Here is a 23,669-nt window from a genome sequence, read left to right on the forward strand (position 1 = left end):
TGTCAGAATTGACACTGCTAAACTGTTGAACCTTCATGTGACCAACTCTGCAGCCACTAAACCATCTGTAATGTCGTCTCATGACGTGAAAGCTTCTTGTGTGCAGAGAAAACTCCGACTATGGACTGAACTGACTGACAGGCTGGTTAACAATGAGCTGCTGAATCACTGCATATGCTCTTGTTGTCTGCAGTGAGGCTCAAACATCCAGGGGCACTGAAGTATCCTGCAACGCCCTCATCATAAAGCTAGTTTCTGTTTGATCCCTGCGTCTCACTCTGGGTACCTGCTTTAGAGTCTTTCTCTCTTTCTCAAAACACTCCACAACTTTCAGAAGCCTCTGAGTACACAGACTTAATTGTCAGCCTGACAGAAAAACTGTGCTTGTGTGTGTGTGTGTGTGTGTGTGTGAGACTGTGTTGGTGTTTAGCACTCAGACCGAGTCGCCCCAGAAGCCTTATGAAGAACTGTCTCTCGATGGCCCAGAGCACAATGAGCTCCTGTAATCCATTCACATAAATACTGCATCTCTCTTTAAAGGAGAAATTTAGCCTCAGATGCTGCAATGCACCATGGAACCAAAATGCCGAAGCCCACCAGAGCAACTTTATGGTAGCTGTGTTATGTATGTGCATATACACAGTTTGAGGATTTACATGTTGCAAAGCATGTTTATCATGGTTCCCTCCCGAGCCTCGTAGTTGTTCGAGACGTATGAGAAAATCTCCACTGTTGACTCTATTCATGTTTTGGAAAGCTGTGCGTGTGCCGTGTTTTATCACGGTTCCAGCACTTAAAGTGTAGCAAAGGCAGAAAAGCAGACATCAAATTGTGTCAAGAAGATGCAGAACTGTGTGTTGTGCGAGTATCAAAGCTTTGAACCCCACATCAGGTTCAAAGCTTTGACACTCGCCTACAGAGTGGACCTCTCAACTGCACCTTCCTACCTGAACACCCTCATTCACATCTACAATCCGTGTCTCTCACAGTGTTCTGCCAAGAACCGGCCCCTGATGACCCCTACATCACACAGCAAAAGACCCCGAGTGAAGTTCAGTCGTAACATTTTGCTGTCCAAATGCAAACAGAAATGTAAATTTGAAAAGACAGAAGAACCTGAAGAATCAGGCCTTCTCTCTTTTGGACAGCAGCAGCCACAAAGGCAAATATCAATTTCAATCGAGCCCCTAATGTTTTAGTGTGATCTATGCACTGTGGTGTTTGTGCCTAAATGGCTCAAATTAAGAGCACACACTTCCCGAGACCTCAAACAGAAGCTTCAAAGGCTTGGAGCAAATTCTCTCAAATTCAGTTCAAGGATTTTGAAGGTTGTTCCTGTGGATATCAAAGAGAGCAGATAGGATCGTATTGTATTGATCTACTCCTGGCATCTTTTCAAAGCTGGTGAGTGTATGTCTGCACAGACGTAATGAGTGTAGTTTCCTGTCCAATAATTAGGAAAGTGATAAGTGTATAGTTGATTTCTGTGTTTGATCTGAAATAGAGAGGTTAAGTGGATGAATGTGCAGATATTGTCGTGTCATTCTATGTATTTCCTGCTCAAGAATTAGATTTTTGCCACTGAGTTAATCGGCTCCTTTCTCTGCTTTACTTGTTGACAAATCTCAATAACAAAAAATGTAACTCAAATATCAAATATTTCACATCACGTTCAGCAGATGAAACAACAAATTTAGCAGCATCTCTGTCATTTAATTACTGAGTCAAATGAGCTTTTTCCCCCCAGTGGAGAAAGGGACACCTGACAGACCTGGACCACTTGTGAATTTAATTTGTAACTATGAGAAAATTGGAAAATGTGGCAGATTTTCCACAATCACTCCTAAGTGCTATTTCAGAACGTGAAGCCCTCTGTCTGTGCAGAACTAACTAAAACGAAATAACCTGTCTGCATACAGCTTGAACAAATAATGTAATAGCACAGACTTGCCATCTGTTTACTGCCATGTTCTGTCAGTTCCTTCTGTTCCTTATGCAACTTGAACAGCCCTTAACAGACACACAGATTTGTTGTGTGTGTGTGTGCACTCACCTCCACAGACCTCTCCACTGATGTCCTCACACTGACGGTCGTCACACTCACAGTTTTTGCCATGCACGCGACTGTCCCCAGGTGGATGGCAAGTACACTGTCCACACTGGCACTGACCTGCAAGAGAGAGACTCATTCTCGTATCTGAGCTGAGCTTCATAGCAGAGCCTGACAACATTCCCCATCCTTTATGTAAATCACTCTTTCTGATATACACTCACATTGGTTACACACCTCAGAGGCTCACAGTGTTGCTGTCCCACTTCACTTGATGAGCAGCCAGTGAAGAAGGCCGCAGGGGAAACTGTACATGCTGACTAATGGTGAAATTCATTAGAAGAATATAATCGATTCTGAACTATTGTTGGAGGTTTTACCTGCTCACAAATCATTTAACTGCACCGCTCCGCAGTGTAATGTCAGCCACTCGCTGAACTTGGACGCTAAGAGGAAGAAATGCTACTGTAGTCACTGTTCTCACGCGTTGTATTGCAGTTTAGCTTGAAGCTAATTCATTATTACTTGTTTTGTTTAAAAATACCTTAAATATTAAACACACTTCTAGTGCAACCTAAGAATGTGGAGTGCCTTTTTAAATACTACCTTAAAGAGACCCTAAGAACTGCAATACGAAGCATTTCCATGAAACGTGACTCAACTCATCGGTTCAGTGCTTTCATGACAAAAAAGAAACACATACAGTTTTTTAATGTTCATATTCACTAATGCTGCAGATAAAATACACCCAGAGGGCCTACAATACTCTGCTCACCATGAAAAATAATTGCACAAAGGGAATTTCCCAGCTCAGTGAAGACAGATGGTTAAACTACAGTGTACCGAGTACCTCTCTTTCTCTTTCTCTTTTCCTCCGTTTTTATTGAGCTGGGTATATCCGTTTTGCACAATCATTATTCACTCGGAGTGTTTTGTCCCCGTTTGTAGCCCAGCAGGATACAACATTTTGCGTTTAGTGCCACTAAAAAAACACCTAAAGCATATTCATCATGTGCATGTGCCTTCGTTTATCTTTTGTTTACTCACTGAGTGGAACTGGAGCAATAAATAGTGCAGTATATGAATCTCCAAAACAGGCACTTGACTGACAGCGTCATCTAATGTGTTGTCCTTGTCACATCACTGTCACTTCTTATGACCACACACACACACACACACACACACACACACACACACACACACACACAGTCTGCCAACTTATCCTGCAACACATATAACAAACCACCATCTGCTCTGGGGATCCAGTTACCCTAGTAACCGGTGATGTCATAACACCCCTGCCATATCGATTATCTCTGTGGTCGTCATACTGTCTACATCAGTGTAGATGGTTTGTGTGTGTGTTTGAGTGTTTTGATCTGCCATGCTGGCTGAGGTGAATAACACCTTAATGACATTCAGGGGATACCAGCTTGTGATCATTTTGGATCCATAAAACATGGGCACAAATATAGGACAGGTAAACAAACTGGTTTACGTGCACAGATGACATCAGTTAAATTCTCACTTCAAGGAATCCTTTCACTATTTTGAGTGTCACAGAGTTCACTTTAATTCATTATTTATAGAGTATGACAGATCTAATTGTTTAATTGAATCTGATTAATATTGATGTGCAAATAAACACCAGTACTACAAATACTCTAAATTCCAGCTGCAATGAATCCAGCATCATGCCAAATAGATCAATCCAGCGTACTGATGTTTAATCTGTGCTCTGTCTCCTCCTTTGATACAAATGAATGTTTTCCATTAGAAATATGCTGTGTCATCAGGGTTTTGTTGGCTCAGGCTTTGAGGAAACGTTTTTTCAGTAGAAAGCCTGACGATGAATGGACTGTATTTACCAGGTTGTGGGAATATTACAAAAGTCACAATTGAATTACATTATGAAAACCTTTAGGATCTAGACGTCACTCTCTGTTCTCTCTAAATGCTACGTATCACTGTGCAAAAGGTACATGTCATCTTTCCACAAATATAATCAAAGACAAAAGTACTGTCCACTAATGGCCACACATCAGAAGGCAGAGAAAGGAATCCCAAGAATCAACAGAGAGATGTTGAAAACAGGTGTTTCCTTGAGGAAATACCACAGAATAAAGAATGTGCTATCCACAAGTGTCTTGCCTCCACCTCTCAGGAAGAAAAGCTCAGAAGCTGCTGTTTCAAATTTCAAGGCTTTTCCGCTCAAGCTGCCATCTGTACCAGCCGCATTCATCCATGCCTAAGTGATTTTCTACGTCTGTCTCCTTCAGTTTCACTTGCTCACTCTCTTACTCTTCCGCCCTCCTTCCTGTCTCCCCTGATTGCGTGTCCCACAGACCTTCTCTGTCCCACCGGTTTCTTGCCCTACAGATCTGTTGCCATCCATTAAAGACCTGAAATGAACCCTGCTACAATTATTTGTTTTCAACTGTGATCTGTGAAACACTAAATCAAATGGGCATACCAGGGGGAAAGGAAGTTCATTACATAAAACCACACAGGCACACACGAGTCATCCTAAGCACTCACGTCTGCATGCATGCACAGTCCCGTCCCCTTTACTACTACCCTGAGAGTTTCTTTCCTCTGAACAGGGTGAATAGTCAGTTTGGATATTAATGACAACAGAAGAGGAGCAGACATTGATCATTTATGACACATACACAACATTTTCATCATGTAACATCTACATTTCTAAGAACTCTTAAAATCCAGTCACTGAAACACTAATTCCCAAAGATTAAGCTTGTTCCACAATGTGTTTCAATGCAAGCTTGTGAGTTGTCACTGTTGTTTGTGTTATTGCTAGCGTGGCACATCCTTTACCTCCTGCTCAGTGCTGCTGCAACAGTGCTTCTCTCATCATGTTGTTGTGTTCATTGTTTTATAAACTTATTCATGCAGTTAACCTTAATTGCAAGTCACAAGTGTAATCACTGCAGGGTTATTTTAATTGCACTCCATCTAAGCTGTTTTGTTTTTTTTTTTTACTGTACATACTGTAGGCTCAATACTCAAATATATCTCAACTAAAAACAATTATTGCAAGATGGTACAATTTCAATCTTTTAACATTTTAATAGTGCACTGTAAATACACACCTTGTAACTGTCCCTGAATGAACGGAGTTAAAGGAAGAATTTATGAATCTCATTAATTGTTCTATTGCACAGGGTAATTTAAAGTTCCATTTTGTTGGAGCAATTGGAAATAATTTAAAGGTACTGCTGGAGGAATTAAAGCTAATTAACTCTCTCAGCACAAGTTAATCTTTGCTGTTTCATTATGTGAGGGAGCGCACCCTGCTTGCTCAACGCTGTTAGGGAATAAGTCTGAAAGTCGTCAGAACGCAAAGCCTGGTTTTTGGTACAAACACTGTTAGTTAAAAATAACATTTAGGTAACATCAATACAGAAATTCTGTTTTAATGGGGACTTTCCTAAGCCTGGACGGGGTGAAGCTGTAAAGCAGCATTGATGACAATGACAATAGAAAGAGACAACATGAGCAAAGTGGATCACGATTGGATGAAGACAGAAGAAGACAGACGATAGGTATTCCAATGGCTAAATGTTAATAAGAAAGCAATTAGTGGTGATGTGAGGATGAACTGGACAAAACTGAGGTCAGACCGATTCAATTAGGTTAATATTAATGTTGCAGCCTACATATTGTGGGCTGGAGATGGAGGCCACTAACGGAGTATAAAGTAGAAAAATGCCTACTGGTAGAAAAAGGCAAATAAAATCTAAATGTTTACTAGTAGATGAATATAAGATGTTTTAGAAAGACATTAAAACAGTGGAAAAGACTTCCTGGTGCACTGGGTGATGATGCTGAGGTGTCATCCTCCACAGCAAAGGTTAACTTCTTCAGGAAATATGAACCTATAGCTAAAAGCTATGTCAAACCCAGCTGGGTACTAGATGTTTTACCTTTTAGGCTAAAAGTTGACTTTTCCGGCCGTGTGTTGATGCTCAGCTGAATTGTAAATTGCTAAATTATAGCTCCTGCCTGGAACAGGAGATGTGTCACCAGTGGGTGATAGCTGAAATGGCAAATCATCTGAAAACATGAAAGGATCTGCTGGGACCCCATCGGAATCGGACATCTTGATGGTGGGCGAAGCTGAACACCAGCGGTATTAGGCAGAAGAGTGATATCACACAGAATGGTAAAACTGTGATGAGGCATAAATGGCAATGACGACGCAAAGAGGCAAAGTAGGAAACGTGGCTTAAATGTACTATGGGTGGGGTGAGGATTGGATGACAGGATCATATGATATTAAATAAAAATAGGTGGCTGACAGGTGTGTCCAAGCTTGAATTTGCACTTTTGGTGACGTTCATGGTAGCAGGCCTTTCCTAAGTATGTGTTTTGGGTGCTTGATCTTAATCAGAAGCTTTCTTAGCCATGGGCTGCGATGTATATCTATGGCTACTATACTAACATGTAGTAGGCTGCAGTTCACGTATCCTTTCATTTTCAGCTGCGGATTCTCCAGTGACTTCCCCTGGAGTCAAATGAAACAAGAAATCATTGCTTCACGTTAACCCCTGATAAATCCACAGCCCTGAGACCAAGCAGGTTATGCTCCTTGTACTGCTGCCCATCGCCAACTCCATTATTAAGTCACTGTGAGACCAAAAAAGTACAGCAGGCTTTACTGTACCTTCTCCTCTCTCATTGTGAGGCACAGAGGCACTGCTCAGTATCCACAGAACAATGTCCCACACAGCACTGTAAAGCTGATTGATTAAGGTTCCTATATCTGTGGTGAGATACAAGTGCAAGAGAGACCTCAGAAGACTACTAAATATGCACTCCATAGCTACTAGGCAATTTATCTCATTACCAAATGGCCATAGCATACTCTGGAACAATGCAGGTTGTCAGACAGTATAAAGATAACATGGACACTGTGCTTTGTTAACTCTGGGGAAAGGTACAGTGTCTGTGTGACAAAGCTATGCTGTGATTTTGTCTTTTTGTTGTCTGGTAAGTCTTGAATTAAGGTTGAAATAACTTACTTCAGTTAGGTTGTACAAGAGATGATTTAAAGCTATGTCAAGAAAAGGAACCATATACATCTAACTGAATGGGTACTAAGGATGAGAACAGGGTACATTAATGAGCATTACCTAATGCAGTGATAAGTAAAATAAATCAATACATCTACTTATTAAAGGTGTTTATACATTACTTATTGTTTATAACAACCCTATTATCTTAAGTCAGTGTAAAGATACAGGATGTCATACCAACACACACACACACACACACACACACACACACACACACACACACACACACACACACACACACACACACACACACACACACACACACACACAGGATGAACATGTTATCATCGTGCACATGAATAGTAGCTGCATGTACATGTAGCTGTGCAGCTTTTCTTCTCCAGACACTTCCTTTGGAGCCACATTCAGCAGCTTGTTGTCCCATCTAAAACTTTGCTTTTCATTAACAGACTTATTTTTAGGGCTGCAATTTCCCAAACTTCTCCTGAAACCTGACTCAGTGTCATACGTTTTGGACTAGTTGGCTCAGAATCAGTTTTCACTTCACCCTGTTAGTTATTAAAGTTCAGTTTGTTTGTTTGTTTGTTTGTTTGTTTGTTTGTTTGTTTGTTTGTTTGCTTGTTTGTTTGGTGCCCAGGTAGCTCAGTCACTAGAGCATCTCATTTTTAATCTGAGGGTCCAGGATTCAAGTCCCTGTTTGACTGTGGAGATCGACTGGGCCAGCCACTAATTGCATTGTTAGTATTTTAGTCCATGACTCCTCTTGTTCGTATAAATTCCTTGAAAAAGACACTGAACAACAGTTCTTGTTTTTTTGTGCCTGAAGGCTACACAGCTACACTTCCATTGGTGTGTGTACAAACACAACAGGTTAAGTGTTAAGTGTTTTGATCAAGGACATCTCAACATGTGGACTGGAGGAGACAGGGATCAAACCACTGACCCTGCAGTTATTCAACAAGCCCAAACCAACCCATGACGGCCACAAATGTCCCACATGGATCCGTACAATATATTGTACATGTAAATATACATACATATGACTCCTTTAATAAACCTAAATCTTTTAGTTCTATTGTTTCTTGATCCACCATGAAACTAACAGTTTTAAGCACCCATGGAGAAATGTTTCGTTTCTAAAGTGGTTGCAAACATTGAATGTGCCTGACATGCCTCACGTCACTGTGCACATGGATTAGTAAACTGAGAGAACAATAGTAGTGATCAACGTGCAAGTATTTAAATGTATTGCTTTTTTAAATAAACCTCTTCCACGTTACTAAACCAGTATAGTTTATGGGTTAACTACCTGTTCTGCACACTGGACAATGTCTGAATGTCTGGATTTTATATACTTTAAAATGAAATGGTTCTATAAACATTACTGAGAGCATTTAAGTCTTGGGTATCAGTTAGTGGAGGTGCGCATAAGCACAGACCTTATCTAAATTAGAAAACATCTTTATCTATCTGTGTGTTTAACCTCTTTCTATATTCGCATGTCACAGAATAAATCATTTATTAATATTATCAGCCAGCACGCTGCAGTGAAATGAAACGAGTATCTCCTATTTGCCACACAACTGAAGTAACTTCACATTTCTTTATGATTAGGGTATAATTATCTGTACATTTGGTTTGCACTGGTGTCAGCTCAATATCTGACTCTAATGTTAGTATCAAGCCTAACGTTTTTACGCTCGAAGAAAGCCAGCCTCCCCTGTCTTGAAGAACCCATAATGAAGCAAATAGTGCCGTGTAATAAATCTAGACACATCGACCCACAGCCTGTTAAAATGTGGGAGTTCTTCCAGTCATTGTTGCTAGCAAATAGTGCCCCTGCGGCCATGCACACGCATGCATATGCACATCACAGAACGCAAAACACATTAAAGTAGTACACAGTAGTACACACACACACACACACACATTAATAAATATGTTTGACACAATAAACACAGTGAGTGATTGTGGTTCAGCTGATGGTTTAGTTAGATGTGCAATCACATTCGATTGCTGGGCACCCTGATGGATCTTAATCCCTCTTAAGGATGGATTAGTACATGGTCTGGAAATGGCCTATTTTACACCAAGAGGTGAGAGCAGTAACCATGGTAACTGGAGCAATTGGGAAGAGCAGGTACCTCGTCCGAAGCAGGGCAAATTGGACGTTCCTCGACACTTCTTCAGGCTACTCTCCAGAGACAGGGAGCAGGACAGAGGATGCTCACACTTCTTTCCTGCCCATCCTTCTTTGCAGTCACACCTGCCACAATTACACTGACCATGACCTGCCGAGAGCAAAGAAGAAAAAGTGGAAGTCTGAAACAAGACCTCCTTACGCTCACCCTAGGTTAGTCGCTTTGGATAAAGGCGTCTGCCAAATGACTCAATGCAATGTCAATGTATATCAGTTAGGGACAACGAGGGAGTGGAGCAATGGATGTAGTGAAATTAACGAGTGGAAGAGCATGTTAGAGGGGAGAAGTTGAGAATTTAGTGTTCTTGGCAGAAGTGACTTCTCTGTCTGGCCTTTGTAAGCTGCTGAGAAAGACAGAAACTGCTGGAAAAAGATGTGATTTAAAAACATTAACGTGTGAATGAGGTTTGTATTCTGTAAAGTTTCTTGTATGCACCAAAGAAATGTTAAGTGTGTGTTTGCTGAGATGTTAAGATGTAGCCTCTGCTACAGAGATTAGTAGCTTAATGAACAGAAACCATTGTGGTCGCTTACATCATACACTGGTCATTGATTCTTTAGAGAAACAACATAAACAACAGGAATAATTCGAGTTTTTAAGAAAATCTGCTCACTTACTTATCAAGTGTTCGATGAAATGATCAATACCATCTCTTACTTCTGTGTGGTAGCTAAAGACTGGATATACAGTAGAGGGAGAATCCAGGAACTAGTCTCAGCCAACAAATAGTTTAAGCCAACGTTCACCCACTGTCCAGTGCTGACCAGTCACTCTAGCTGTGTTCTGCACCGTTGGCACTAGTTGACCAGCTTTCAGGCCGATTCAGCCTGTTGTTCAGGTTAGTGGATCAGTGATGAAAATAAGCGAACATAATCAGGAGGGCACACATGGAAGGCTCCTTTATTTATCATCATCTCATCTGTACATTACAATAATGAGGATATTTTCCCAGCAACATGGCAAACTGGAATCAAGAAACTGAACGTGGTGAGCGGGCCCGGTGTGTAAGTGGTAAACAAACACTGCCTTGTTTACACCGTATCGCTGCAGTTCTAGGGCTTCTACTTCCCTGTAATGAAGGATGAATCAACTGTGCGCATAAGCAGAGTTATTTCTTCTCACACAGGCGCAGAACATATGTGTTAGCTGGCTGTTGGCTTTGTCTTCGCAGCACATTCAAGAGCCAATATTTGGCCTCAGACGTATAGGTGATGTGTGACAGTCAGCCCTCGTCGCATGATGTTTGCTTGCTGCGTCTCGACCCTGAGGAGAGACACTGAGGAATCCACTTCTACCCACTTATCCAGCACACAGACATAACAGTGGTATAGATATTCTCATTTCTCAAAATGTCAACCATTCGTTAAAACACATCTCAGAATTGCTGTTTATGCAACTATATATATTTTTTTTAAATCCAAAAACACCACGCTGACCTGAGCAGAAGTCATCTGTGTATCGATCGTAGGTTGCATGACAGTTCCTCTCATCGCACTCGCAGGTGTCTCCATGAATATCTCCCCAGTCGCCAGACGGATCTACATCATAACAGTTACACTCCCCACACACACAGGTCCCTAACACCCACGGCAAACACAGCAAAATCACACATACTGTGAATTCACATTGTATTTATTATTTTCTTACAGCAGTACAGTCCAAGTACATCTTAATGTTCATTTAAATGGGAAACTATAAAGCATGTCTTTCACAATGTCAAAGACATCACTCACTGTCTTGGCATCTTTCACAGTGGGTGGGGTGGGAGGCTATATTTTCTATTTTAGCAGAAGCTGCAGCCAGCAGGATAAATACTCTTTCTCCTTCTGTCTCATTTCGCCCCCTTTATCTATCTATCTATCTATCTGTCTCCCTCTTTCTCGTTTGTTTTACATCTTAGCCAGGGCACCAAATGAGCTGCAGCCAGTGGAAATCCCATTTTCTCTTATCAGCAGTGACAGAGCACGGGGAACCCCAGGGAAGCCAGTCGAGTTGGCACGCCTGTGGGCTGTAGCTGGCACAAGTCTGGCCCCTGGCCCTCGGTTCAGTCTCTCTCTCCCCCTCATGACCCTAGAGCCTGAGATTTTTAAACCCATGCACTTTTTTTACATCTGCCACAGATGTCACAGCTGAGCTTGAGCAAAGGAGATGACCCCCACTAGTTACTGTTAAAAATATTGTATAAATGCTATAAAATCAATTAATGTTAAAAACAAATCTGATATATAATTTGGTAGATGTGCTTATTTGGTGATTTTCAAATAAAGTTCAATGCAAGCAAAATATTTAGTATAAGTCAGAGAGAAAACATTGAGAGCAAAGTGCTTGCAGAGAAAAAAATGTGAGATGAAAATGTGTAGATGCATATGATTGGCCTCTAGCATTTGGCAGTTGTTGTCATTTTGTTGTTCCAGTTAGCATGTTATTAGCTGACCTAGGAAGAATTGTAACTGAGCCCAACACATGGAAGAGGTTGGCAGAATGCTGAAATTCAACTACAAGGGCAGTCACTCGCATCATTCCCCTATTTCATTTCGTGTGTAAGCATGAGTTAAACATTTCGGTCTTATACAAAACACCCCACATCTGTATTTCTATACAGGATGATGAAATTAAATCCTGCCGCTGTTGTGTAATTATTTTCGTAGATCCACTACCTCCACTGGGAATTATCTTCACAATGCTTTTTTAAGGATTGATTCAGTGCAAAATGGCTGGATGACACATACTATGAAGATGAGAATTGAGAATTGTTCCCACATTGTTGGAATTGCTTAGATTAGTGTTTGAATGTGTCGGCATATTTACCAAATGGAGCAAAGGCAACATTTTCCCCCACTTTCCAATAATATATTCAAAAGGAATCCATACAGAATTAGATTAGACAGCTACTTTAGAAGAATTGGAAAAGCCTGTCAAACTAACAGAGCGAGAGAAAGAAATGTTGTGATATGAGTTTCCTTTTATTTGAGGACATAGTTCCTTTTGACTGCCCTTTACTGTACTTAACAGGAGTACAATGAAGTACCACACCACGAACACAGTCGGCGGTTGTTCATGCTGTGTAAGCTGTGCACTTAACCATAAATCGCAGTACTGTGATGGGGCCTTGTCCGAACGACCCTACCATTTAGCCGTACCACTTAGCCAGCCCTCAGCCAGTCCCCAGTAATTAATTTTAGAGCGCTTTACTGATATCCCACAGTATCACTTGAGCAAGGTTAGAGGAGCTACAGTGGTTCACTGAAGTCTGCCAGGCGCTCACAATTTAACATGAGGATTTTTTAGATGTGTTCTTCTTTTTCTGTGTTTCTATTTATGATTTTATTTCCATCTTTATAGCAATTGTCAGTTTGGTGGCAAATGGACTAAACTGTGGAGGTAAGATATCTCAGGATATACTGAATTGCAGTTTAAGAGATTAAATATTACAGTTCTTTTTAATCTCACATGAAAATTAAAGCTAAAGTACTGTATGTAATTTTCCTGTGACCCAGATTTATTTAACAGCCTGGTTGTAGTGCAAAGACCACTTCGAGTTCTAGCTTCAATATAGGGTTTGTCTTGCTGGGCCTGTGAATATAGTCAGTGTTTCTTTAGTCTCTCTTGTGCAGCTCTGTCTCAGCCAAATACTTTTAATGCATTGAACTTTATTTGCTTCTGTTGTACAGAACAATTTGCATCACATGGGCAGTATAGGAGTTTTAAAAGCATTTAAAATGAAGCACTGGTTGATGACAGGTTACAGTTCTTCAAAGCATATCACTAATTAAGACAAGGAATTGTTGCAGTCTTAATCAAAACATTTATCTATAGATGTGAGTATAAATTGTCTTTATTTCCTGTTTTACTACTTCCTGATTCTTTTCCTTTTCTAACGATCCCAGATAACAGATGGGAAATGAACTCGACCTCATTTGAAGTGTTTGTTTACTGTTTCCTAGCAGCACAAATTCATTGAAAATGTCCCTGTGGTGAGGAAAAAATTAGAAATGCTCGACTACACTTATCATTCCAATAATTTGTTTTTTGCCCTGTGAATCGGTGATATTAAATGCATCTGTTTTGTGGCTACGTATTTATATGTGTAAGTTATATTTTACACATATAATGCAACTACAGAAAAAAAATCTAATACTGATGATATCACAACTCATTAGGTTTTGCTATGATGATTCATCATTAAGATTATTAGGCCTGCTTTGAAGTAGGAAAACCAACCTCTGTTGCTGCAGATTTTGCCATCTGGAGATGTGCATCTCCGCTTGCTTTCCCATGGGCTGATGTCACACTGGAATTCACATTTGTCTCCATGCCAACCAGCAGCACAGTAACAGTTTCCACAGTAACACTGGCCATGGCCTGGAAGCAGATGAGAATGAACATGCAACAGGGTGATGAGTTCACCTGACCGTTACTCAAACAGATTCACTGGTTCGGACACATTAAAATGTGCAGCTTGTAGTACTGAACGCTATTAAATTCACTAGCAGGTTAAACATTTAACCTCAGTTAACCTTTGTGGGCATTTTAATGCTTTCTTATTTCAAATTGAGTACTCACGTCTGGCCATTTGGACATCAAGTTTGTGCATCAACAGAGATTACAGTGAAAGATAACGGTGAATAAAAACCAGTTAACACAGTCACGGGAGGGTTAAGTATCAAATTCATCTACATCCGTGTTCTCTGACTTCAAAACAGCAAATTGTGTTATTACGCCTATAAGGCATCCATTCAAACAGCAACTCCTGCTGGTTCAATAGCTGCCAAGCAATAAGTCAGTCATGTGACAAAAAGTCCTTGGAAAAAACACATGGTAAACTGAGGTGTCTGTGCAGTTCGGGGGAAGAGTGATGGGGTGAGACAGGGGATGTGAGACATACCTCCACACACATCTCCAGTGTCCTCGTCCAAACACTCGCTGTCATCACACTCACAGAAGAGTCCAGTCACCAGACCCCTGTTGTCCTTATTGTTACACATGCAGCTGCCACAGCGGCAGGTACCTATGGAAGATAACAGCTTCAGACACAGCTTAAGGTGATTTGTTCGAGGAGGTTAAGTTTGTACACACTATGTGTTTATGTGAGGATGCGTGTGTGTGCATGTTCTATCTATTCAGTGCACCTTAAGACCTAGGACCCAGCTGCTTTGCAGATGTGCACTGGAGGCACTGTCGGTGCACCGCGGGACAACAGATCTAAACTGGTGTCTCACTACCAAAGGAGTGCAGGTGTGTTTGTGTAGGTGTGTGTGATGCAGGCTTTGCAAATGAGGAGAGACAATTAGATACTGTGAATAAATTGGCATTTACATAAGCTCAAACAAAGCACTATACAGACAATTTGTTCCTATTGCTATTATCTACAGTATAATTTTAACAATATAATTTTTATTTCAATTGTTTACATGTACTGCTGAGTCTGAATGACAGTAAACTTTAACTTGAACTTAATCATTTCTAACTAACCACTATACAAACCATTATACATAATTAATAAACATCAGTGATATGATACTGTGATGGCATTAACCATCTTAGTGCCATACGTATCTGCCTTAAATGGAAATGGATATGTTTTAAAGGGGTTCATAATTCTAAATAATTATTATGGTTAATGGTCATATTGCTATTGTTTTGTTCAGCTTACAGCTGTTAACACTGACAGAGTGTGAGTGTGGCTGCAGTACCTCTGTTGGAGCAGACCACCCCCTGTGAGTTTCTGCAGAGCTCTTTGCTCTTCTTGTTAGGTAGGTTACATTCTTCCCGGAGCTGGCAGGCGTCTCCTAACCAGCCATCATCACACTCACAGATCCCACAGTCACAGTAGCCCCGGTCTAAAGGGAGACACAAACACCACATGCTATTTATATAAAGCTAAAAAGCATGTGCATTACTAGTGTTTTAAATTGCTCCATGAACACTAGCAACGTGAGGGCATTTTACTGCCAGGGGAACACGGGAGGCAGGGTTACAAAATTCATTTGCCCCTTGAATCTTAATTATAGTAACAGACCCACTGTAGTCTCTAGTGACTATTATATTAATGGATGTGAAATACCATGCAGTTCCCTTGAGACTCATAAATATATATTGTAAGCAACAATAGCAGCAAAGCAGACAGGCGGGGAGTTCCAAGTTTCCATTATATTTTCAAGTTCTATTTGCATTTTTGTCACAAGGTTTCAGGAAGACACAGGATGATTCAGGTTCCAACCAATCACTCACTGAGAGAAATGCATTGTTCAACATTTAGAGGGCTTACACGCGCAGTATGGCATCACTATTTCTCTTCTCATCGTTCTGATGGCCACAGTGAACAATATGAGAAACACGAGTAGTCATTTAATGCAAATAAGCACTGTTGACAAGTTATTATAGATGTTGTTCCTACTGCATTGAGCAGCAAGGGGCCTTGTATGCCACACTCAATCATTCTCCTGACTCGTTCATCATGTAAATGCGGTGTCCTTTTCAAGGGCTGTCCATCAGTCATTAACAGCGAGCGTGCCCACTGTCTCTTCTCATTATCGATACATCTCAAGGAAAACAGGCATGAGGAAAAGTAGAAACTGGGGCATGCACTTTAAGAAAAGCTGCAGCACAGACACAATACAATTTTCAGGAAAATAAATCAACTTAAATGAAAATCTTAAACCTTCATATAAACCGTTAAACTTAGCGATTCTGAGCACACTGTGCTTTCTGCTGGCTCTCTATGGACGGAATTACATTATAAATACTGCTGTGACAATATGATCTTCATCTGTGTACAAATGTAAAAAAAAAAATTAGAACAAATCAAAGTTAGAAATTCTACGTTATTACAACCTATAGAGGATTGATATAATCCTGTAAAGCTGTGGGTAAACTGCAATCTCTTGCTTGCTATCTGAACCCTCGGTGTCCTAAGATTCAGTCTATTTGTTAAAGCACAGAACGTCATACAAATTAAAAACAATGTTGTTTTTTGTTAATTTGCATTAATCAAATTACTGTCACACTAAATAAATCTAATGCAAACCACAATCACAGCGTGGTTTTTTTAATATTTCACTGGTCTGTGATTATCATTTAATTTTTAAGACAGTTTTATGGAGCTCTTAATAAGATTGTAAGTGCAGACACTTCTTTTCAAAATCTAGCACTGATGTTTTGCACACAGGAACCACCACACAATAGCTGTAAAACACAATTAGATTAAAGTCTGTCCAACATAATTTAGTGGAATATTACAAAGTCACTGCCACCCACTACACCCCATTAATCTAAGCTTGACAATCACTGTGACATATAAAACAGTCCCTCTTTGTCTGCTAGGCGAAAGTTTATGTGTGTGGGAAGGTGGCTGCCTGTCGACAGTTTATCTTTCCTGATGCTTCCCGAGCAGTTATTCTCTGTGGCTTGGGGGTGTCAGGGCCCTTCCTACGCTCCTGTGATGGACACACACACCCAGCCAATCAGGCCCAAACCAGTGCCCGGATACATCCAATGGGGCCGGGGAGATAGGGTGCATCTGTACCAGCATGAAGGCAGTAATAACAGGTGATGTCGGGTTACCATGATTAAGTGCTGATGGGGAGAGAGGGTGGTGACTCATTCAGCAAGCTAATTTTATGTTTCAATTTAACTTGTTCCTGCTTAATGATAAACAAAGAAAATTAGTGAGAGAGACATAAACAAGCAAAGGTTTAGCATGGAACACAATGATTCAAAAGATCAGCAATAGCTACAGGCTAAATGTAAAGTAATTTACTATTTGTAAATTGAAAACGCTTATCACCTATGTTGCCAGCAATCTCTTGGCTACTCTGAGATTTTCAGTTCCAATTAAAAGCCAAATTAAATGCAAAACAAACATTAGATATTGCAACTCTAAAAACTCCCTGCAACTCTCTCTGAGCTCATTTATTACTTGCGCTTGATGTTTCCTCTCCAAATGACATTCCCCCACTTACTTTGTTCAGATCATGTTCTGTATAATATGATGCTCATTTCAGTGAGTAATTATTGCTCCTTGCTTTCTTCTCCCTGTAGTCTGTGAAGCATGAAACGACGGCACGTCAGCTTGTGTTCTGCAGGAAAGGATCTTGGAGTCACAAATCTTAAATCACTCTGTATGGTGCCCTGAGAATTAGGAACTCCAGATTCAATCCTTCTGCATTCAAATGTCGTTGACGTTGGTGCTTCTTTACACCTTTATAATAATACTAAAGAATTCTGAAAATCACTCTGGGCAGATTAATACTTTTCACTACAGCATACAACCTCTCAGTCTCTTCTTTGACATCCTGTAACCTTGAATTTAGATGTATAGTATGTACTGTATCTGTACACACTCAGAAGTAACAATCATTACTGTACATTGCCGGCTGTAATCTAAAGTAATCCAGATCAGAGCAATGTCAAAAACCCTCAATCAAAAGACTTGGGAGCCGTAACGTTTCCCAATCAAAACTCCCTTTTACTAGTAGACTTGGAAAGACTTGAGTGGCATTTTCTCCTTGCATCCCACACTGGTATCATTAGGTGACTCACCACACGGGCACGCTGCCTAGCAAAGCTCAGAATCTGAGTGAGAGCACATCAAAATATGCATTAGAGAAAAAAAACAGAGATGAACAATTTAATGGGCTGTAATGACTCAAGGACTACACACTCTACCCTCCTCCCCCCGTTTTTTCTCTTTAGGAAATCAACAGAAATGATGTATTAAACCTATTAATCAGTTTGGACAGACTCCCATAGTGAGATGTTCTTCAGTGATTACATTATATCATCTGTCTGTAATGTGTGCTTATTGGAAGCACCCTCATAAGCTTATGTAATACTGACGGAGAGTTTGATTCCGAACAACACTGGCCAAACTGGCTTCTTATGTGCTGCTGACATAACCCCCTCCCCTTGGGTCAGCTCTTTTCTGGCTGTAGCAGGGGGCACAGAGGCGGCGGGGTTAGGCCAGGTGAAAAACAGAGCCTCTGAAAACTCATCATCTGAGAGAGAGAGAGCGAGAGAGAAAGAGATGGAGAGGCTAAAATGTGGTCTCACACAACCCTCAGAATAACCATCCTTCAGGAGGGAAAGGGTTTTCGGTCTCATGCTTGCGCCTCCCCCATTTCAACTGCTCCTTTGAGATAAGGTGAGAAGGATACACATATGATAGTCTGCCAGGGCCGTAAAGTTACAGATTGCTCTGGATTGCACACTTTCTTGGCTTTCTGCCTCAACCCACATCGGTGGCTGGGGGGGATGGTAGCTGTTACCAGAGATGCTGAGAAAATTACTGACTCGTGTTTGCTCAAACATTTTGTGAGCTATTACAGTAAGTGTCTTTGATAGAGACGCAGTCGAATAAATGACTCATTATGTTCCATTGAAGACTGAACTCAAAGATGATTGCTCACTAAGGGCTTCAGATTTGATAAAATGGTCTAATGCTACTCAGTATTGTAAGAATAATTACTTACAAGTTAATTATACAGTGTTTTCTTTTTTTCTTACTGAGACAAAGTCGGTCTGTAGCACTCTGGGCCACCCTCTGTGTTTCTAACAATTGAAGACCATACAGTAAATCACAGCCTGTCTGAACATACAACAGAGGAAAATACTTTTCTCAGTTCTGCACAGAAAGTGAGAGAGACAGAAAGCAAAAGCGAAGGAGAGAGAGAGCTCACATGAGTCATCAGTGAGAGAACAAGGCGATGAAAAAGCAAACGGAAGCACTGTGAGTTTGACCTTCATCTACGTATGCATAAAGGCAAGAGAAACTAATTTCCTCACCCCCTCAAACAATCAGAAACAAGGCTAAATGTTACCCTTCAGAAATGATCACAGATTGTTTCCAATGTTTTGTAACTGATTTCAAAGGAAACAGAACAGGAAGGTTTAAACACAGTTAAAGACAAACAACAGATTGGAATCACATGATGGTCTCTGCACAGTTGGCGAACAGATGTTAGTCCAGGTCATCATCCCACTGCTTCAGTGCTTGTGTGAATCCTACAAAATCAGCACTCAACTGCAACATTAGTCGTACTTTATTCAGGTGTGTAAATAATATCTTCAATTGTACAGTGACAATTTTTTTGTTTTATTAAGAAACATATAGCGTGTTGTTTCTCCTTTTTTCACATGGCACCAGAGTAATTTGTGTGAATGTCAGAGTGCAGACAAGTCAATCAGATGGGCTCTCTCTCAATAACTAGTGTTCTGTTAAGTTGGCTCCACAGCAACAACCATTATCTAACTCCATCTTGATAAATCATCAAACGAACCAGCCAAGCCTCGTCTGCTATCTCATGTTAATCAACAAAACCAAACAACAAGCCAGGCAGCATCTGAACTGCTCTTGGACACATTAACCTTCTGACCACATCTCACTGCTACCAACTTTGTATTTTTAACTATTATTTTTACTCTCAAAGGCCATTTTACAGTGTCCATCATGTCCACTGTTGCATCCATTCAGTTAACTTGTTGCTCTGATTGAGAGGATCTGAATTACCCCCAGTTTGTCTGATGAATGCCGTCTAAGGTAAAAGAACATCTCAATGCCAGGAAAGCTAATGTTTTTGGAAAGGGAAAAAAAAAACAGTTTATCCCTAAGGCGAAAAATCTATTGAATCTTATCAGTGGGCAGTTGTGAGAGGCAAAGATAAGGGAGCAGCAGGGATAGAAATTGGCTGCGGATCTGACACAGCACACCATGCATGCTGATAGGCCATTGAGAAATGGGAAGAGGGGGTGTACTCTTCTCAATATGCTCTGAGTATAATTGCTGGGCCCTATATGCACATGGGTGTATGACTGTGCGCGTACGCGGCTGGTTGTGTATATTTGTGCAAGTGCATGTGAGAATGAGCTCAATCCTGTGTGCGAATCCGAGTGTGAAAACCCATTCTTCTCCTGCTGCATCTAGCTTCCATTTGCAGTCTTGTGAAACCTCATTATCAAGAAACAGGACCTTCTTGCTTCAGACTGCTGAACCATAATGAGCTCCTCACAGTAGCCAACTTGTCTGCCAAAATGAATCACTCCATCCCTCACGTGCACGAATGCTCACATGGACACATATCTCCTTATCTCCATAAGGCCTGTCCTGGATGAACACATATCTCCATAAAACCCCGACATTCATAGCCCAGTAACTACAGTACAGAGGACACCATAGTCTTTTTCTTTATGCCAACACACAGAGCTCAGCCTCTCTCACAGCCTTTAGGTTCAGTAGATGTCTGCTGAGTCATGGTAACTGCAACTCCTTAGATATTAGAATCAGAGACTACTATGATGAGCGAGCGATCTTGCAAGAGATCACACATCACATTAGTTAAAAGTGGCTTGTTTACACATTAAGCAGACATACAGTATTAGTAGCAGCCATTTGAACATGTGTCTCTAGTTACCACACAAATTTAAGACTCACTCTTCTTTTGCCCCCGCCTCACATCTACTTGTGAGGTATATATCTGTCTCTAAATGCTGCACTATCTTCTCCAGCTCATTGCCAAATTTGTCTGTGTGATGTATGGCGCGGTTGCAGGAGCATACAGAGGGTTTTTAGATGAAAGCAGTAACAGTGAACCAAAACAGTTATAGACCATAAAATCAAAACAGAGATAAAAGACGTAATAAACCTCAACAGATCCAAGGCAGACTGCAGAGGCAGTGGAGAATTCTCAGTAGGTTCATCAATACAAGCATCTCTTTTACAAGATTTATAGTTTTTACAAAAATATTGATTGCCACAATTACCAAGTAAATCTAAATAGACTCATCTTTCTCTCTGATGATACCATACAGTTTACAGTATTAAAGTATTACAGGCTTATCTGGTTATGACTATTCTGCTCACTATACAGCAACCAAATCTAGAGCCTTGGTGATGTGTGTGAACCACCTAGATGTCTGTAACCACTGTTTGAACAGCTGCCAAGATTATATGACTTCTCTAAGACACAATACGAATTTGACACAAATGAAATACAAGTACCTTAATGTGCATCTTTCTTCAGTTGAAAATATATCAGATGATCTGGATATTAATAACCTGAATGTCGTCAGTAGGTTTTTTAAGTTACACCACCAAGCTCTCCTTCTTACAGCACCTGGCTAAAACAGATGCTACAACATCAGGTGGTTAGTCCATTTACTCTGATTTAAGCCCACGGTGCAGAGATCTGCTGCATCAATTACTGCCCCATCACTAACAACCATATCCAACTAAATTGTGTCAAGGTGTGAGCCTTTTATTTGATGATTACACTTTATGTTCACTCGGTTTTATGAGCTTTCTAAATAGGTTTGACTGTTTATAATAAGATGGTTATGAAATAAACAGAAGAGAGTTGACACAACCAACCACCTGGTATCTGTCATCACAGTCAGTTTACCATTGTACGCACCATTACACGTCTTCCCATTATGTGTAGCGCAGACCCAGTCGTGGCACTCGCAGCGAGGTCCATAGAACTTCCCTGGACCTGCAGCCTCACAGATGCAAATGCCGCAGTCACATTTGCCCCTCCCACTGCATATCTTGTCATCAGGTGTCCGGCAGCGGCGCAGGGATGACTCTGTGGACAGTTTACACACACCACCCACCTGGCTGGGAACAAGAAAGAAGGGTCAGTTGTTCTGCAGCTTTGGAAGCGTCTTAGGTCAAGGGTCAAGTGTGATACCACCTGTGTCTGTGTGTCTGTGTCTGAAGAACGAAATACCACAGCTGTGCAAGTGTTTTAACTCAGATGTGGTAAAAATATCTCAGATGTGGCAGCGGTGATGTCCTTTATACACCAAATAACTTCAACTAAAGACTCACAGTCATTGTTTATCAGCCAATCAATCTTTTTTTTTTTTAAACAAGAATTTTATTTTCAGAGGTTTTTAGTTAGTTAATGTAATTTTATTTAATATTTTTTCACAGACACTGTAACTGATCAAAACTTTAATATGAATTAAATTTCATGACAAGTAACTATTTACATAACCTTACTCCCCAACGCAACAACACAATCCCAGACTCACACTTAATTGCCATTGTGTTAATTTAAATGCCTAATTTCACACTATATTCCCCTTAAAATTAACTAATAGTCCCAGAGATTCACATACTTTTTCCATAGCTAACTGCTTAAGATGAAATGATTTTACACAATAAAAACATTGTCTTGTTTATATAGGTTCCCTTTAGCTAGTTTTTGGACTTCTAACCACATTGTATATCATATTCTTGCAGAAATCTAGAAATATCCTTAAAGGTTTGTTTCCAAGCACAACTGTGTTCATAGTTTTTATAGTATGAATATGCAAATTCACTCTCTGATGAATTTACAGTAGCACAAAGTGCAATTTCAACTTTTCTTTCTATTCTTTTGCAAGAGCATAGAAGAAAACAAGTCTAAAATGAAGAATAATGGAAAGAATGTAACACCCCAGAGCATGACCAGCCTGTTTGGGTCTGCTGTTTCAAGAAAAGCAAACGTCTTGGAAACTCATGCACACATGCACGCGCACACACACACACACACACACACACACACACACACACACACACACACACACACACACACACACACACACACACACACACACACACAGACTCACAAAGAATATAAAGGATTAAGCTAATATATCAAATAAATCAAATTGCACAGAAACAGCTTAACCTTTCACAGAGCACAGTCCAGCAACTTGTGCTGAGCCTCATTTTTACTCTGTGGGGGCTCTCAGCAAGATTTGTTTCTTTGGATGCTTTCAGACATTTTTCTATTCTAACCCTCTCTTTAAAATTAAATAAAGTCTGTTTGCTCCATGTGTCAGGAGGGGGTTAAACAAGTTTTCTGTCTATTAAGAATGTCTTGTTAGTGGCACTGACCTTTTGCAAGTTAGCAGTTTGTGCTCCCTGATGATTAAACTGAGATGTCTGCTCATTCAGAGCGATACAAATAGTTGTATATTTAACTCAGAAATTTCTCTTGTAGAACAGTTGTTCTTGAATTTGATGCCACTCATTTAGAGGGCTGGAATAGACATGGGATTTAACAGATTTCGAGGGCACTATTTACTACCCAAGTGCAAATTAAAGCATCATCATCAGCATCACTGGGTGAGAATGGAGTGAAAATAAAAATGAGAGTATGAGGGGCTGTTATTACCGGGCTTATCCATACCCCGTATTATGTTTGAAATAAAAAATGTACATGAGCAATGCATGTGAAGTTTAAATATGAAGCTAGTGGTTGTCTGGCCACCCACATGGACTGCATGAGATGAAAAGTCACCAGTCTATAATCTGTGTGTCTTATCCAAACAACATCACAGGAAGACAAACAAAGCCAGCAAGAGTTTCACACCACT

General features: G+C 40.5%; 1 protein-coding gene across 1 annotated transcript in view; it reads right to left on the bottom strand.

Moving 5' to 3' along the window:
• The window catches only part of itgbl1 (integrin, beta-like 1), a 33,039-nt gene that overhangs the window by 7,878 nt on the left and 1,492 nt on the right, over nucleotides 1-23,669 (bottom strand). The window contains exons 2-8 of the mRNA XM_026377211.1: nucleotides 21,716-21,918; nucleotides 15,002-15,148; nucleotides 14,194-14,316; nucleotides 13,530-13,670; nucleotides 10,745-10,885; nucleotides 9,252-9,398; nucleotides 2,054-2,170 (exon numbers count right to left, since the gene is read on the bottom strand). Coding sequence (XP_026232996.1) covers nucleotides 2,054-2,170; nucleotides 9,252-9,398; nucleotides 10,745-10,885; nucleotides 13,530-13,670; nucleotides 14,194-14,316; nucleotides 15,002-15,148; nucleotides 21,716-21,918 — 1,019 coding nt within the window. The remainder of the gene's footprint in view (nucleotides 1-2,053; nucleotides 2,171-9,251; nucleotides 9,399-10,744; nucleotides 10,886-13,529; nucleotides 13,671-14,193; nucleotides 14,317-15,001; nucleotides 15,149-21,715; nucleotides 21,919-23,669) is intronic.

Source organism: Anabas testudineus, chromosome 21, assembly GCF_900324465.2.
Source record: "Anabas testudineus chromosome 21, fAnaTes1.2, whole genome shotgun sequence".
NCBI classification, from domain to species: Eukaryota; Metazoa; Chordata; class Actinopteri; order Anabantiformes; family Anabantidae; genus Anabas; species Anabas testudineus.